Source organism: Amaranthus tricolor, chromosome 4 (genome assembly GCF_026212465.1).
Source record: "Amaranthus tricolor cultivar Red isolate AtriRed21 chromosome 4, ASM2621246v1, whole genome shotgun sequence".
Taxonomy (NCBI): domain Eukaryota; kingdom Viridiplantae; phylum Streptophyta; class Magnoliopsida; order Caryophyllales; family Amaranthaceae; genus Amaranthus; species Amaranthus tricolor.
Window position 1 is genome coordinate 25,102,974 of NC_080050.1, and position 19,487 is coordinate 25,122,460.

The 19,487-nt window shown below is 27.3% G+C and overlaps 1 protein-coding gene across 4 annotated transcripts; it reads right to left on the minus strand.

Annotated features, from left to right (window-relative positions):
• Nucleotides 1-3,885: 3,885 nt before the first annotated feature.
• Nucleotides 3,886-18,459, minus strand: LOC130811035 (MADS-box protein AGL24). 4 transcript variants are annotated; one of them, XM_057677180.1, is made up of 10 exons: nt 18,328-18,453; nt 17,702-17,771; nt 17,364-17,568; nt 11,863-11,941; nt 10,650-10,711; nt 8,241-8,340; nt 8,091-8,132; nt 5,172-5,210; nt 4,740-4,845; nt 3,886-4,083 (listed from the first exon to the last, which is right to left on the minus strand). In XM_057677180.1, exons 3-10 carry the CDS (start codon nt 17,543-17,545, stop codon nt 4,004-4,006), a joined length of 690 nt encoding a protein of 229 aa, XP_057533163.1. In that variant the 5' UTR covers nt 17,546-17,568; nt 17,702-17,771; nt 18,328-18,453; the 3' UTR covers nt 3,886-4,003. The 4 variants fall into 4 exon arrangements, with proteins under 4 accessions (XP_057533163.1, XP_057533164.1, XP_057533165.1 ...); XM_057677181.1 differs by lacking the exon at nt 17,702-17,771 and having other exon boundaries at nt 18,328-18,459; XM_057677182.1 differs by lacking the exon at nt 3,886-4,083 and having other exon boundaries at nt 4,689-4,845; nt 18,328-18,449.
• Nucleotides 18,460-19,487: the final 1,028 nt, after the last annotated feature.

Consider the following 19,487-nt stretch of genomic DNA (forward strand, 5'->3'; position numbering starts at 1 on the left):
ATTTCAAATATCATAAATACCTACCTCACATATCATAAACACTTATTTCAGATACCATAAACATATGTTAATAAAGTTTATACTCCCTCTAATTCATAGAAAAGGGGACATTTACTTTTTGACACTATTCACTTATTACTCTTAATTGTATTTTATTCTTAATTTATAAATTAAAACATAGTCACGTGAGATCTTGCTTAATTTGTCTCAATGCAAAGATTATTAATATCCACTTTTTATAATATTTCGTTATGTATATTAAGAGATATTAAGCATTGAATAAGTGCATTGGATAGTGTGAAAAAGTAAATGTCCCCTTATTCTATGAATTGGAGGGAGTACATAACAGCTAACAAAATTCATATGAAAATTATGTCTTGTGACTAATATCTATAAGCAATAGTAGGTCTAATATTTGCTTATTCAAAAGATTTAAGAGTATTTTTTTTTTACAATGCATATATGCCTCCCTTATCTATTCCAGTGTTGCTATTCAACACTTGCTAACTCATGTGTGTGTAAGACTCTATGTTGCTTGATATAGTATAGGCCACTAGCTATATCTAGATTTGTTCTTACACTTGCCTTACAATCAACTTGGATGTGAAACAAGCTTAATCTTTTTTGATGAAGTAGATTGTTCTTGTATTTCTTTTGTAGGATCTAAATGATGAGTTTATTTTTATTCGATCTTTTAGTTAAATTTTTTTTATATGAAATCCTAGTACTCTTGCATTTGATAAGTATAAATAATCAAGGTCTTGCAAATTTTGAGCTATAACTTCTTCAAGAGATACAAAAATTTTAACTTGTGCTAGATTAGTTACTTGTATTATAAATGTTATCATTGTTCTCCTTATGTTCACCATGATCTCTTGTATGATTATAATCATACCATAAATACCTACTTCACATATCATAAACTCCTACTTTACATACCAAGAACTCCTATTGTGCATATATTAAATACCTACTTTACATATTATAAACACATACTTCACATATCATAAAAAACTACTATATACATAATAAACACCTATTTCAAATACCATTAATATCTTCTTCACATAGGATAAATACCTACTTTGCATACCAAAAATACATACTTCAAATACCATAAACACCTACTTAACATAACATAAAAAAGTACTTTAAATAAGGTAAACATTTACTTCACATATTTTTATATCATAAACACCTACTTCACATATCAGGAACACCTACACTGTATATCATAAACAACCACTTTGCATATAATAACACCTACGTTAAATACCATAAATACCTACTTTACATAGTATAAAACACCTACTTTGTAAATTACCAACTCCTACTTTGCATATAATAATTACCTACATCAGATATTATAAACACCTAATTTGCATACCATAAGCACCTACTTTGTACATTATAAACAATTTTATTTTCATCAAAGATCATCAAATTGTTAATTGATGAATCTGTATAAATCATCAACATGTTATATATCAGAATTTTATTCAAATTCATATATTAGCCATTAATAAAAGCAATTATACCTTGTCAAAAATTTGCATTATTTCCGAATTAATTTTGAGATAAATACTAATTAAATTTAAGCATTAAATTTTCCATTGTTATGCTCTTTGATGATTCAATTATTTTTGTTTTGATTTGTTCGTATATAATGGTTCGATGTTGCTTTTTATTCAACGATAGTTATGTCAAAAAGTAGTTTTCTAGAAACGCGTGTAGGTAGAGTCTTTTCTATTTTTAAATATGGTGATAGGCTGTTTGTAAGGATTCTCAAAAAGACAAACTCACACAAGAACATCTGTTTAATTTATTCTCATTTAAGTATTTACTAGAATTTAGTAAACCAAATTAACCCAAACTCCCTTTTGTTCAACCCGCTTACCACATGAATATCAAGCTCTTGTGGTTGAAAAACTTTGACATCAGTTCTCCTTACAAAATTCCAAAATTCTTCTGTCCTTTCCATGAATCTAATATTAAACACTCAACTTTTAAACCGTTTGTAAGTCTAACTTCGATCATTTAGAATATTTATTTTTCAAAATAATTTATAAAATATTATTAATAAATAATAATGTTTCGGTGATGAAACGAGGAAGTGGAAAACACTTGAAATATCGTAGGCGGAAGCGTTATCAGGAACGGCGATTCGTGGAAGGAAGCGACTTGAATTCCTGCAATACAACGCGTTAGCCTTGTCCGAGGGGTGATCTCCCGGAAAACCCCTCCGACGCTCAAGTTAGAACGGAGATGTGAGACTATTGAATAAACGATTATAGATTGAATGCAGGAACAAAGATATCGGGGTTGAGATTGCTTGTATTTTGGTAGGCTGATGAAATGGGGTATGAGTAAGGATATTAAGAGGGTTATTCTCCGATCCTCCTTCCTTTCTGATGGTTGTCTCTATTTATAGTGGTGGAAAAGAAGTTACTTCTGAGAGGAGGTTGATTATTATGGGTGATAGTGGGCAGTTATCAGCACCAAAGAAGGGGAACCATGGAATGAGGAATGATGGGTAGTTGTCAAAAGGGAAGTTAGGTCAATCTGGAGGTTACCTCCCAGGGAAAGTTAGGGTATTTGGGGGTTACTAGCTCATGGGCCAATTAAGGAGGTTGGGGAATTCAAAAAAAGCCCATTGACCAAAAGTCAAGGTCAATACGAAAAGTCAAAGGGTATTAGGGTAATATGACATTAATAATTTAAATAAATAAGTAAATGAAATAAATGATACCATGACAAATAAAAAAAACAAATAAGAAATATTATCACAAGTATATATATAAATTAAATTTTCAGCAAAAGTTGGTCGCAAATTCGCCCTTTAGAAAAAAATCATAAATTAACCATTGCTTGGTCGCTAGTGAAAAAATTCTAAATAAAATAAAATATACGACGTTTAATAAGAATACAATAAAATGAATTTATGATAATAACAATCTTCATCAACATAAATAATAAAAATCATTTAATAACAATTATAATAATATCACAAATAATAACAAGATTACAAATGCAAAATTACTTAAGATGATATAGATAGCAATAAAATTAAATTTTAAAATTATCATAAAATTTAAACATATATTTACATATTATATGTTAAATAAATAAATAATTTTATTAAACATAAGAGTATATTAACATTTAAAAATACTTATATACAATTACAATTTACAAAAATTATATAATCTATTTACATACCCTAAATTTATGTATTTTGATGGAAGTAACAATAATTTTTTAGAGATGGGATGGTTTGAAAATTGAAAATAAGGTGTTTTTATTGGAATGATGCGAACTATACGAAACAGATGATAAGAACAGGTAATAAGGCATATTAAAGGGTAATTTTATAATAGTTAACTTTTAAAGTAAATAGTTATAATCAAGCAATTTCATGCAATGATTACTATTAAGAAATTTGAATCATTTTTCTTATTTACCAAAAATAATAAGAAGCAAATAAATTATTATTTAAAATAGTAAATGACATCTAAAAAAATTATACTTTGAGATAAATTAAAAAGTATCTCAAACTATATACAAGTTTGATAAATATGTACTATTTATTTTACTTATTGGTTTGGAGTCAACCATTATAGAATGATCGCCAAGAAAATTAAAAAGCTAATCAAATTGTTTCACATATATGGGGTTTAAGAATGTATTTCTCTATACTTTTTGGATGCAGGTTTAAAAGCGTGGGAATTTTAAAGGTTAAATTTACTCGAATTACATATAAAAAAAAAAAAAAAAGCTCTTCATCCCTTTAAATTCCATAAATTATAAATTTAAAGGAACAGAGAAAGTAGAAGCTTACACGTTTGACATGGATGAAACTTGAATAATTGGATTTATGTCTCATGGTATCCACCATAATCCAATCAACATTGAAGGAACTTTCTTTAAGTACCTTACACGTTAATTCATCCCAAATTATACAATCTTAAACTACATCAAGCCCAACAATAATTGTTTAGGTCCATTATGTAATGAATACATATATTATCCCAAGTCCCCAACAATGCATTTTGATACTTATCACTTCTTCAAAATAGGCATAGCCTGCAAGAGATCATAATCTTTGTTATTTTTTTCATTTATTTAATTTTGTTTTTAACCCTTAAAAAATATTAGAAACATTGACGGTTTAAAATTTCTTAAAAATAAGCTCAATGCTGTTAAATTAGACTGGACTTATTGTGAATGTCAGCATATTAACGGGGGGACACAAGTGCACACACTTCATAAGCCAAGGAGATATATACCATCCCAAAATCATATGACAATGGGAAGAAGGTCTCTAATAGCTTATAAAGCGTGCACACCATTTTCAATTTATCGACGTGGGATAACTCATCCCAACAAATGCAATATTAGTTCATTAATTATCTTTAGTAAACTTACTCTATGATATAATTTTTCAACTAGTTTATATGCATCTCAATTTTAACATGCAAGTGCAGGGAAGCAAGGTAGTGACTTGGACAAATCTCATGCCAAACAAGCAGTTTGTGTTGAAGGTTACTCGAACGAGCGATATGTGTTAGAATTTCATGTTTAGCACTAAGCATGTGTTCTAATTCTTTGGTTTTCAAGCTCGATAAAATTTGTGGAACAGAGAGACCAGTTATTATTAAGTAAGCATAATAATAAAACAAAACTAACCAAAGTTTAAGAGAAGTGTGTGAGGTATCATCCCCGGTAAATGGGCCACCAACCATTTGTGACAGAGTCTGAAGATTGACCACCTTCTTCATGGATGATTGTAGAAGTTTCAGATTGATTTACGACAACTGGTTTTCTTCCTTGTGATATTGCAAGCATCTACAACAAAGAAGGGTATAGAAACTACAAAGATTTGAGCTATAATGAGTTATTAAATACTTTATCCCTTTTAAATTATTTGCAACATTTATTTTGATGCGTTATTTAATGTATAATTTAATAATAAATATCTTTATTTCTGCTCGATAAAAACTTATGAAACTTATATATTTAAAAACTAAATTTTAATACGAAACAAACAAGATCTAACATAACTATATTATTTCTTGTACATAATTAAGTAGTAATTACGTAAACAAAATTGTTAATTAATAGTTACTAAATAATTTAGAGCGGAAGACGTATCAAATTTGAGGGTGATTCACCTTTTTCAGCATTTGATTTTCTTCCATTAGCAAAGCTCCCTGCACTTCCAGCATTCAGTTAATTCCAATATAAGCAATAACATGACCAACTAAATCTTCCGAATTATTTTTGTTGAGATTTATGGTGACTTGAGTACACCAATTTATTGTGCATTTATGGGTGAACTCATAGGATGGAATCCTATGGAGTAAGTTAATGGGTGTTTTAAGCGAGTAACTTAATGTATATTGAACGTGATGGAATAATTCTTAAAGTAATGAAGAATGAAGAGAATAATGTGTGTGACTTAAACATGGGAGTTATAAATCTTAATGAAGAAGTGGAAAAGATGCTCTACTATGCTGGGTCGAGCAAAGCTATCAGAATGCCCACTAAAGGCCGCTCAACCCGACCGCTCGATCGAGCGAGCTCCAGGGTGAGTCGAGCGAGCAGACAAAATATATCCAGTAGCTTCCTGTAGTCCGCTCGACCGAGCGAGCCTCTGCATTTGTCAAGCGGATCTTTTGACGCTCCTAGGATGCTGTTTTTTGACTTTTCAAGTGCTTTGAGCTGTTTTATTATCATTTATTCATAGCTTTAATGTATTAAATGTTATTTAGTGTGATCTCCCCTATAAATAGGGAGCTCATTTCATCCAAACACATCAAACACAAACCCCTAAGCCTAAACACATAGCCTTTGCATTCTCTTACATCTTTCGTAATATTTCTCAATTGTGATAATATAAGCAAGTAACTACACACTACGAAAGACAAAGTCATCATTGGGTGAACCTCCTTAAATCTTTGTGTTCTTTTTGCATTGTTTTATTTCCTTTAAACATTGTAATAGTCATTGAAATTATATCGGTTCATTAAAGTTACTTCGTGCCTTTCAATCTTGGTAACATTAGAGCTTAAGTTTCATACTTAAACTCTAATCAAGCAATTATTTTAATTTTGTATAGTTAATTCAATGGTCGGAATCATTTAATCTTAACCAATGTTATATAATCTACGCTATGTATTTTTCATACTAATAAAAAAAAATACAAATAAAATATTTGAAAATAACGAACAACCTGTAAAAGAGGGTATATTTTAACAAATAATAATGATTTATTAGCAACTACCAATAATAATCTCAAATTTATATTAACCTTTAATATTTGTCTTAGACACCTCCTGTCATTTGACTTTGCTACAATTTTACTAATATCTTTTTGAGTTTTTTTTGCATTGCATGTTTAGTAGTACTCTCATATTCTATATTATTAATTTATCTACACTTGGTCAATTTCTTTCCTTATTTCTTATACATATGTTTATATAATCCACTGACATTTCATCTCAATCTCCAACAATAACTCTATCAAAATTTGAAGTAACAAAATCAAATTGTCGCAAAATTAATGAGAAAGAGGAAGTGGTAAAGTTTTGTTTATTATATTCGTCTTAAATTACTAACAAAATGATAAGCAAGTTAAATTAAAAAGAATTCGTTCAATTACATGATGAAATTCATATTCAGTAAAGAAATTAGTAGGGAAAAGATTAGTAGTGCAAAGAAAAGAAAATTAGATTAATAAAAATATAAAACTTGATCAATGAGAATAGAATATGTTGTATTTATGGTACGTTTGGTCAATGGTACCAAATGATGATAATAGAGATGATTTATAGTGTAATATGTCATCAAAAGTTCCATGTCATTCCCATGGTAATGAAAATTTGATAATTTTTTTTTTACAAATTTCTATTACCACTTCTTCCAATGATAGTGGAAGAGAATGAATTTTATGAAGAAAATGAAATTATTGAAGTTGGACAAGCATAACCATCAAGGTAGCAAGAGATTTTTCAAAATTACACTAGTTTTCATTCTCATTACCACCGTTTAATACAACTTACCAAATGAGTTGTTAGACTATTAGGATAAGATCCATGTGTTTCTAATATAATAAATACTAGTATTATATCCGTATTATGCACAGTGTAGGTTCACTTTTGTTTTCTATAGATTGTTTGAGTTCATAATATATAAGACATTTAACAAAATTCAACAAAGTCCTCATATAGAACCTTTCACCATTCATGATAATGTATGATAACTATCAATTAAGCATAATCAAATTTATAATAAGTGTAATCAAATACATAATAATACTTAATTAAAGTGCTAAGGATGTTATCATAGTGATATAGTTGAACAGTAGTATGATTAGATATTATCGCTTAAATCGGATGCTTGAATTATATCTTGAAATGAATACTTAAATTAGTAAACTTGTATGTTTTTTGATGACCAATGAAACTTGAAAGTAATAGTAATTGAAAAATCTTTAATCGTATCATATGATGTTGCTACATGTTTGTTCTGTTTGTGTAATACATACTAAGGGTACTTTTGATGACTCCTTGTAAATTTATAAGTATAAATAAGATTGCATGAATTACTCGTAATATATACTACTTTAACTTTAGTTCTCAAATTCTCAATTTATAGGGCATTGCATTAGGGAATATGAAGGGAGTGGTTAAATAAAATTAAATAATATTAATTAGCCTAACATTAAAAAAGACATTATTAATATTAATATTAAAATGAATTTGTTGAGTCTATGTCAATGTCAATTATTCTATTACAATTAAAAATCACTTTAAATAAAACTCTTCATTGATAATTTGCATTGAATTTAGGGAAGATGATGAGATGAGTTTCTAAAACAACAACCTAACATTGTAAGTGTGACACTTGACATAAAGTGCTTGCAAAATGCATTGTAATAGTGACACTTAACAGAAAGTGTTTATGAATTAGTAGATTATATATGATGATGATGATGATAAGTAGTATTTTAAATATTAATAGTCATTATTTTAAAAAAGACAAAAAAAAAAAAACAAAGCTTTTTCACATAGACAAAGAGAGTGCTCTACCTGGTTTTGGAGAGTTTTAATCTCATGCTTGATAAGCTTTCCCTATATGAAAATAAAGGCATAAGAAAAAAACAAATAATTGCTTAAAATTTAATAAATAGAAGTAGAAAATAAAAATACAACCCAAAAAGTTCATTAATTAATTCGAACCTTAACGTCAAGAACCCGGGACAAACTACCCTCAATCAACCTTTCAAGATTTTGTAATTCCTCCAAATCTACACCTTGAAGATCCTCTCCTCTCAATTTTCTACATTTAAATAATAATAATAATCAAACATAAATCAAATAAGCCTCCTGTTAAAACAAGTACCAATAATCTTAATGATGACGTTAGCTTTAAACATATAATCAAACATGCTTTGTCTTGTACTTTAGAGAGGGTCGATAAAGATGTGTCGAATATGGGTGGTTTAAGGTTTGGAACGATTGATGAGAGTTGCTTGATCAAAGCAACAAATAAAGAAGCAGAACAGTGAGTGGCTCGACCAACCGCTCGATCGAGTGAAGTGTTGCTCGACCGGTCGAGCGGTGTTGGCTCGGTCGAGCAATGTGTGCAGAACAAGTCAGTAGCTTCTCTGGAAGCTCGCTCGACCGAGCGAGGTAGTGGCTCGGGTCGAGTGGAAGTTCAGCAGACTACTTTGGATTCTGTTTTGGTCAAAATGTGAAGTGACTATGCAATTATTTCGTGCATTAGTCTATTGTTTATTGTAATGTTTGTTGTCATAGTTAATTAGGATGTTACATGTGAGTTTATGGTGATTTATGAGGGAATACTAAGAGTGATGAATATCTTGGCTATAAATAGGATTCATCACTAATAGTAACATTCACCACAAACACACATATTGTTGAGAGGGCTATTGCATTGTTAGAAACTTGAGAGTGTTCTTACTTTGCTTTAGTATTTGTGATCTTGAGAGATTGTTCTCAAGATAAGGGAGGTTTATTAATAAACTATATTTGAGGGGGAGGTATTCAAGATACCTCATAAACACTTGTGTTCATTTTGCATTATATTTTTCATTTGTTTTTCTTTGTTAAACCTCTTTGAGGCTTGCGCTTTCACCTCCAAATCTACACCTTGAAGATCCTCTCCTCTCAATTTTCTACATTTAAATAATAATAATAATAATAATAATAATAATAATAATAATCAAATAAGCAAGCAAAATTTGATGTTAATAATGTTAGAATATATAATATATCTTAGAGTCTTAATCATTAGCTTAAGTTTTTGGTTGAGTTGGTTTCTTGACATGGTATTAGAAGCCAACGTTACAAGAGATCACGTGTTCGAATTTTAACCATCTCTCATTTAAAGTGGAATATTTAAACCATCTCTCATTTAAAGTGGAATATTTAACATGAGTATGAAGAAGGTCTGTGTTGTATCCACACTTCTAACCTAAAAGAATCGCGTATAATAGAGTGTTAAAATATATAACATATTAAGGGGCCTCAAGCCCTCAACCATTAACTTAAACTTTTGATTGAGATGACTCATTAACAAATAATTTAAAATTTTATTCATCGTCTCCAAAAAAAATTCTTTAATCGCTAACTCAAATACTATTAGTATATTTTTCATTTGATAATTCGTATGTTTGTTTATCCTCTCAAAATACTCACATTTTTTAGTTAAAAATATAATTTGAACTCTAATAGAAGGTTAGTTTAATAAAATGAATTATTTTGAGTTAAAATTTTTGTCATTTGAAACAAGCTTATCAAGTTATTTCTCGTATTCATTTCAAGTATCTCATTTACTTTCGCACGTATAAAATACATAATTAAAAATTATAATAAAATTTAGATTGAAGCTGATAAAATACAATCTCATTTAACAAAGTTTTAATTTGAATAAAATACAAATTAAGCATTTGCCATTTGTTAATCGGTATTAATGGTGGAAATGGTATTGAAACTTAGTATAATTTTAGAGAGAAAATATTTTAAAGTTTAATGGTCATATTTATCAACTTCAATCATCTCATTTATTCTCTTCGCAAAATTTATACCAATACCTTACCATTTAGAGATGTATTATTTGGTAGTTATGAAAAGTTATGAACAATTTTTTTTCTATGATCAACTTTTCATTACCACAGAAATAATATAATACATTTCATGAAAATTTGCATAATATCATTCCCATTTAGCATAAGGTGTGTTGGACTTCCATAAGTGATATAAAATGACTTTAGAACACTACTACTTCTTCACGATAAAAAGTCCAATCGGTTTTACCTACTCAATTCATTTTTTCAATATATTGCATTTTCTTTATTTTTATGATTATGTTTATTGTAGTAATTATGAAAATGTACTCATAATAATTACAAATTAGAATTAATCAATTTCCTAATCCTTAATCAAACCTTTAATTTCTCTCTCCCCAATTTCCCCAAATATGTAAAGCCATTGAATTAGGGTTTTTATTCCTATTTTATTTTCCGATTTATTTAAAGTCTCTAATCATTGATAGGGACACATTTAATTGTTAATTTCAACAATTTTAATTAAAGGCAACATCATTATCATCATTAATTAACTTACCTTAGTTCCTGGGTTTTTTCTGCAACCTCTCGGTTAAGTTTAGCAATGTTGCTGTTCTCTAGCTGCATAATGAACAAGAAGCAATTAGTTTTTTTATTATGTTATTCATCGTATTTTGTTTGATTTAATCTAAGTCCAATATTATACCAAATGGGTTAGTAGATTTTTTTATTTGCTCTACGTAATTTTTATTAGTTATTACAATATTTGTTTTCACTATATCATTACAACGTAATTTGCTTTTAGTGGAATATATTTAGCGACATTTAAATTAAATGTCGCTACTTTTAATTTCTAATAGTATGTATAGAAGATTAGTGAGATTCATTAAACCCTTTAGCAACATAATAAATAATTTTGCAAAAGTTTTTTGCGATATAGGATTTAGTGAGATTTCTCATAAATGTTACTATAGACTATAGTAACAATTACATATGCCATTAAAGACCAAATAAAATGTTGCTAAGTCATTTTATAGTGAAATTTAAAAAACAATAATTATTACACTAAAAATATAAATCAGTGCCATTTTTTAATGCCAATAAATCCAATGTCGCAAAAAATTAAATTTGTTATAGTGTATGTTAATAGTGTATAATAAAAAATTATAAAAATATTATATTTTATATTATGATAAAAATATATGCATTTAGATAATTATATAAGATTTAACTTAATTATTTATAATTTTTCTTACATATGAAGAAGAAACAAAACAATATTTAGTTAATTAACTTACTATTCAAGTGTAGCAATTAATAAAATTCAAAGATAACATACTAATTTGAATATGAAATTAATTATTTTATATTTATTCTAACAAGCCGTTTGATTATTAATATTAAATGGTGGTAATTAATGAGAATGATTTGTAATGTAAATTTTCATGAAATATACCTTGGAATTCCTATGGTGATGCAAAATGATCATAAAAAAGTTTTGTTTACAACCTTTCATTATTACGGAATACCACATCTTCAAATGATAATAGATCAAAATAAATTTTGTACAGAAAATGAAATATTAGATATAAAACAAGCATAACCATTTACTTGTCAAGAGGTTAAAATGCCAAAATAATATTAAATATTCATTATGATACCCACCATTTAAAATGACAACCGAATGGACCATAAAAATAAGTTAAATTCATTTGCCAAATCAAAGGGAAAAAATTGAGAGTAAATATATAGAGAAGATGTAAGACTTATGCCTGCAATTCAAGGAATGAATCTGCTGGCTTCTCATCGTTCTTTGTCTGCGCAGCGTATCTTGCCAAAATATCCTTCATTCTTAACAACAAATAACATAAGCAATTAGTGCTGATTACTTAACAAAAATGGTAACTCAACCAAAATACCATAAACAACCACAATACAATAAGAATAAGAATAAAAATATATATCATACAAATAACATAAAAATAGTCCTGATTACTAATAAAAAAGTTGGAGTCATATATATAATATATAAATAATACTAAAACAACTGCAAAATAACAAAAATTGAACTCGAGTCTTCTCTAGAGACAATGGTAGATATTCTAATCATCTCATTTTGTACACAAATTTTATTCCGATTATAAATCATTATAATCATAAATATAAATATTATAATATAATATTAATAAAAGAACTACAAAATAACACATGGCGACTACTTAGAGGTTTGCCAAATATATTAATTTGATAGGACTATGCGTGACAATTTATTTTCCTAAATAAATTTAAGGTTAAATTAGGTAAGTAAATATTATTACATTAACTCTTTATATCTAAATAAGAATCATAAATAAATTAATTTTTTAAAAAAACAAAATTTATATACATAAGTAAAAAATTATTTTTGAAAAGTATATTAATTTAAATTATCATCATAATTATAAATGTTAATAAAAAAATTAAAAGAGTTAAAAAATAAAAAATGATGACTTGTTAATTAGAGCATTGTCAAATGTATTTATTTACTATTTACAAACTTTTCTTAAACAAAAGAGTTTGTTTTCTTGCATTATCTCTGAAAATTCTATTTATATATGTCTCTATACTAAAATCTGTGCATTACACGAGATTACAAACTAGTGCATCATAATTTGAAAACGAGATAATATAGGTGATAATGAAAAATTGTGAACAAAACATATGACAGCTTCAAATATATACTCCCAAATCATGTATTTCAAATATCTCCATAAATGTTTTTTTAATTAATCACAATTAATGAGGGGTAAATACTAAGTTCGAACAATGGAAAAAAGAGTTAGGGTGAACAATGAAGACAAGAGTTGGAGTCACAATATTTTTAATTTAGTCGAATAAAGACAGAGTACATAAAGTGTTACGAGAGGCACTATGAAGCTAGAAGGGAAAGATATCACTCCCATTAGATGCTTCAAATAACTTGGGTTCATATTTAAGAGTAGTGAGGACATCCAGCAAGATATGACCCATAAAAAATTAAGTGTGAGTGACAAAAATAAACAACGGACATTGGAATATTATGTGATAGAAATGTGTCCTTAAAGCCAACGAGCAAGTTTAATAGAATGATCATCAGATCAAGCTACTATATAGATCTAAATGTCGGGCTTTTAGAAAGAATTATAATAGAAAGATGAGAATAACAGAGATGCAAATGATTCGATGGATGAGTGTGTATACCTTGAAGAATATAATTCGGATCGAAGATATAAGAAAGAGTTTAGGACGGAGTTGCAAATACTAAGGAAAAAAAACAAAAGAGAATCAATTTAGATGGTTTGGACATGTACAAAGACAAAGTATTAGTAAACTAGTAAGAAAAATCGAAAGTTGAAGCTCAAAAGACTTAATTAAAAAATGACGAGGAATGTCAAATATGACTAGGAGGAAAGATTGGAAAAAAATATAAAGGATCTAGACTTAAAATTAAGATGGTAGAGAATTGAAATTAATGGAGAAAAAGAATCCATATAAACGATTATTAGATATATTGGTTTATATAGTCGACTTAAGTTTTTAGAATTAAGACTCTAACACAATGGTATTGATGTTGTATAAAGCAAAACTTAGCAAAAAATTGCAATTTTGCATAAAACCTCATTTAAAACTATTAATTGTAAGTACTAAAATATATATAGACACGATTTTCACCGTACTATACTAGTCTCAAGCAACTAATATTATATTGGATCAACTTATCTTTAATCAAACTCGATTGAATTGAATGAAATTTATTAAAAATTAATATAACTAAACTTATACGGAATGAGTTTATAAAGTAGTAATGCAATAGTAACTTAAAATAAATTGAAGTACTATTAAAATTAACTAGTACCAAAATTAAACTAAACTAATTAGTAGTAGACTAAAATAGGTTGAACTTACTAATACTAAACTAATTAGTACTAAAATTAAACTAAACTACCTTAGCATCAGCTCAATCCACACAAGTAGGGGTCGATATTTTCTATTTTGAGTTGTCTTATTTATTTTAACTCATTTTTTAATTTGGGAATGGACTGTACTATCTACTTTTAATCTTTTCAATATTTAAACTTAATAAATTTGTTATTGAGCTTCAACGTACACAAAACTCGTACAAGAGAAAAATTAACTATAGATACACAAACCTAATGAAGTTTCATCCTAAAACCAATTACTTAAGAAAAGTAGTTTATCAAAATTATTTATTAGAACTTCTCTCTAATTCAACAACATTCTTTTTGAACTCGCAAGTTTTGTAAAAATGTAAATTTTATATTCTAGTTGATCAGAAATTATTAGCTCTGATACCAATAGAGGATAAAAAAACAATTATATCACAAATTGTTGTGAGAGACAGTCATTCCGAGAAACACATTGAATATATGGGCTAAATAAGCCAATTAATTTAAATTAAAAAGAAAATAAAAATATAAACTTTTTATTTTAACTATTTTTAAGAGACAGTTCTCACAATAATAGCTGCAACTCTCTCTTTTATATATATATATATATATATATAGATTTCTATCCTAATTAAATAATGCAAAATCACTATTTGAGAGTAGTATGTAATGGAGTAGTATAGAGGAACACAGTTGGAATTATAAAATCCTTGAGGCCAGGTGTACAAACTACAATTATGCAAAAGAATAAAAACAGCATCGTAATCTTATAGGCAGTCAATTATTTTACGTTACTATTTGTTCAAGTTTATTTACTGTATTTTTTAATTCGATCTGTTCTATGAGATGTATATATTTTTTTTTGTTGTCGCTCACACTTTTTCATCATTTCTTATCCACATGTTTTATTTACTATTTTTACATATTTTTCTTACTTTCCTGTAAATAATTACGGATCTAAAATCTAAAATTATGAGTGAAACCAATTTATTAAAGTAAATAATTCAAAAAATTGACAGAATTTTATTTGTAAAATGAGTAACCCACAAAACATTTATTATTAACAAGCAAAATAATATAATAATAATCCCAGCTCCCAAAGCGTAAGGAGGAAAAAACCTAATTTCTAAGCCACTAATACGGAAAAATGTTAAAAATATTTTTTTTAAAAAAACATTTATAGGTAGCACAAGAGCTTTTCTAATGTTGAATTATAAATCCATCTATGCCTATAAAACATTAATTTTTTTTTTTTTGATTCTTGATATTTTTATAATGTAGCAAATATTATGAGAGGAAAGAATAATAATGTACTTATTATTGTCTACTTGCAAGTTGCAAACAGTAATCTCATTATCATTCATGAAGGCTTAGTTCTTTTACTTAATCTCCACAAATCTTTTATTTTAACAGTTTTGTGGTATTTTTTATTTTAATTCGTTTTATGAAATGTTATATATTTTTAATTTTTATTATGATTTATATTTTTTCTTTAATTCTTGTGTACGTGTTTGATTTATTTTTAAATCTTTCGCCACTTTTCTATAAAAATATATTTATTTTCTTTTTTTTTCTTGATATTTTCATAACATGTACTTGTAGGAAGGAAAGAGTACTTGTTGTGGACTAATTGGCAATGAGCTAGCATGACCATATATATCAATATGAATGAACTATTTAAAAGGACCATCAAAAGACTTGCCAATAATGACTTTATACTGCGAATCAGATTTTTTTTTCACTGATCATTCCAGTAAGGCAAAATGAACATTTTTGTAATTATTTTGTGAAATGCACTATTCCTACTGTCTTTTTTAATGGAGTTAAAGCAGGAAATTCTACTGTAGACAATTGAAATATTATATCAAGTGTAAAGAGAAACCCTTAAACTATTTCTACCTTATACTTTTCACTAACTTTTAAATGACACTGTCTCACAGTGTGACCATCTCTATTAGATTTCTATTGGGCTGGTTCAATATGCATTTTTTGTCTAAAAACGATCACTTATAGCGTTAAAGTGATTACTTATAATTTTAAAATAATTAATTTTTGTAGTTTTAGAATGATTATTTATAACCTTAAAACGATCATTTATGACCTTAAAGTAATTAATTAAAGTAATGGATTAATTATATGGACCCGTCTCAAAGTGAAACGGTCTCATACAAGACTGGCTGTGTACTTTTATATTTTTGCTGATTCTGCCTATAATTTAATACAGGTTAAATTACATAAAAGGATACAAATTCTGTTATATGTATTCCAATTTAATTTAACTACTCAAATAACAACCATTACATAAGGAGAGTTTTCAATTGACTTTACCAAGATAGATTTAAAAATCGAATATAAGCAAACATATCTTTGTTATAACAAATGGATAGATTTCAATTTACTCTATCAATTTTTTTAAGTTGAATTTAAGTAAACGTATTCTTGTTAAAAATAATAGTTTCGATTCAATATTTGTTGCAAATATTGTTAATAATTTCAAAAACTACTTAACTCAATAAAATGATAATTTGTATTATAACCATGATCATTTGAAATTAAATTTGGCTCCATTAAGATCAAAACAAAAAATATAATTAACTTTTTATTTACTTAAATTTAAATGAATGGGGTTTGAATTTCATTAATTCATAGTCGTCAATATTCAAAATTAGCACGTACTTAAATTAAGTGTACGGACTACGTATGAGTAAATGGAAAAAACTATAGAATTATGCTCCTACTCCATATTTAATTTCTATCATTAAATTTATATTCTCCTAAAATAATTATATTTTACTTGAAATATAAATTTTTAATATATTACCATAACCCATTATCTTTTGAAATCAGATAATATAAGAACAATCTTTGGCTTGCTTAAGAGAATGGACAAAATGGCAAAACATTTAAAAACAAAATATTATTTTAAAAATTTAATAACAAAAATATCAAAACTTAATCCCAAAAGATTAAGAATAACTAAAAATAAAAAAGGAGAGCAAGAAAATTTTCAATTAAATTAAATACTCTTAAAAATGTAATGTAAAACAGGTTTTAATAATTAATACAATAACTTTTTATTTCTTCATTTATAATTTAAATTACATTTATTTATCTTTACATTTAAATCTAAATGAGTGGTGCTCATACTTGATGGCCTTCAATATTTTTCAAGATCAGCATGTATTTCACGCGTACGGACAGCAAAAGATAAATATGAAAAAAAACAATGACATTTATATTTATATATATACTCCTAAAATAAAATAATTATTTTATAAATCATATATTATATATAAAACATGAAAATGAAATTAAAAAAAAAAGAATAAAAGAAAAATCCAAGATACCTGGAGCTGGAAAAGTCAAAGAGTTTGCCAGTAGTAGAGAAGATGATAAGGGCAATATCGGCATCACAAAGAACTGAGAGTTCCTCGGCTTTCTTGAAGATCCCTCTTCTTCTCTTTGAGAAGGTTACTTGTCTAGCTGTTATATTATCTATCTTTTTTATTTTTATCTTTTCTCTTGCCATTTTTGATGATGAAATTCCCCTTCCTGCCATTTTTTATTTTTGAGAGATTTTAAGATTGATAAATGGAAAAATTAGATGAGAATCGAATCCAGTTCATCAATTCTCCCCTAATTTGATCTTTTAGTATGGAATTAATTTATAATTCAATGTAATTACTGGATTAATTATCGGATAGAGCTGAAGAATCCCCAACAGGTGAGGTTGTAGCTAGCTAGCATGCTACCACCTATAGATGATGAAAATTAAATATTTATTACGATAATGGAAAATTTTCGACCACTAGAGAGACATTATGGAAAAGAGGAATTAAGGAAATTGAATATAAAAAATTGGTATTGTTCTAGATCTATCGAGAGACTCTTTCATTGTATTCTTCTTCATGGGTATGAATTTTTGTTGCTTTCTTTCTTTTTTTTCCAAATCTTGATCATAGTTTTCATGGTCAGGATATATTGTATATCATTATGATTATTGTAGATCTATATAGATTATGCAAGAGGGAGGTTGTATGAATGGAACTAAAATCAAAGAGAATTGATAAAAAGAGGGAGAAATGAGGGTTAAGTTATATAAAATTAAAATAAAAAAAAAAGAAGAAACCCTAGATGAGAAACACAGAAATTATTGCATAAACCAATCATAGAAGAGGAACATGATGGGCAGAATAGATGATAAAATATAATATAAAATGTATTCTATAAACAGTAAGTTTTTATTGAGATCTGGTTTCCTTTTTTTTTTCAATGAAAAGAGATAGAAAGAGAAATAGAAGAGAGTTTTACCTGAGTGATGAGTCAAATGAGTTATTGCTGGACAATGGACAGAATTACACAGTTTTCCGGAGGGACTTATCAATATAAAAAAAAAACACTCCGTAGATGACGAAGGCAGCGTATAAGGATAGTTATACACAAAACTGGTGTTTTATTTTTTTTTTAAATTGTTGTGAATAGTTTCATTTATTACTTTTCTGCTGATAATTTATATTTTTATTATTTTTAAATAATTTAATTTTTATATATTTTTTTTGCTGAAAACATCTCTTGTCACATTTGACAAGGAGGGCTATAATCAAAAAATACATAAAGTTCGGATTATTTTGAAATAATCAATCGTAGAGATTATTCACAAATCACAACAGATTGGTAAGTGAGATTATTCCGAATAATTTTTTGCCTTTTTCTTTAGACAAAACTTGTTTTCTATTTTACGATAATGAGAATCACTTTTACAAAAATAGTGGAGTAGGCCGGGGAATGGCAAAAAAAGAGGCACTTAAAAAATAGAAAAATTGTCAATAATAAATTGATATTTACTTGATCATGTGAAAATAAATTTTTAGGAAATTCCACGTGGTAACTCTAAGGTATTGGATTTTTAATGTGGTAACTAAAGTCTTTTAAAAATCCATCCGATAACCTTGAGGTCTACCCAATAAACCTCCGAGACATTTTTTACTAAAAAATGTTTATGAAGGTTAATTTTCGAGTCTAGTATTGTTGGTTGGTTGTATCTTTATGTATACTCACCTCTTTTCTAAATAGTTTATTCATTTTTCCCCTAAAACACAAATCTTATTTTTGTTTTCTAAATTAAATTTTCTCCTAAAACACAAATCTTATTTTTCTAATTCTCCTTTACTATGAAATTGAGATTCCTTCTTCAAACTGTTCTGCAGTGGAAATGATTTTTTTCGAATTTTTTCTTCTTTCCACCAACAACTGAAATTCTTGTATATTAAAGCTTCTCACTTTTATTGCTTGCTAAACCAAACGAAATTCTTGTAAAACCTTGGTAGTTTTGAATTGAAGTTGATCAATACCTTCAATTAAATGTTTGAAATTTGTTGTCAAAATTTAAAAAATTTGGAAATTAGGCTTAGGGAATTAGGGTTGAAAAATTAGAGAATTGGAAATTACGGTTAGGGAATTAGTGGAATATG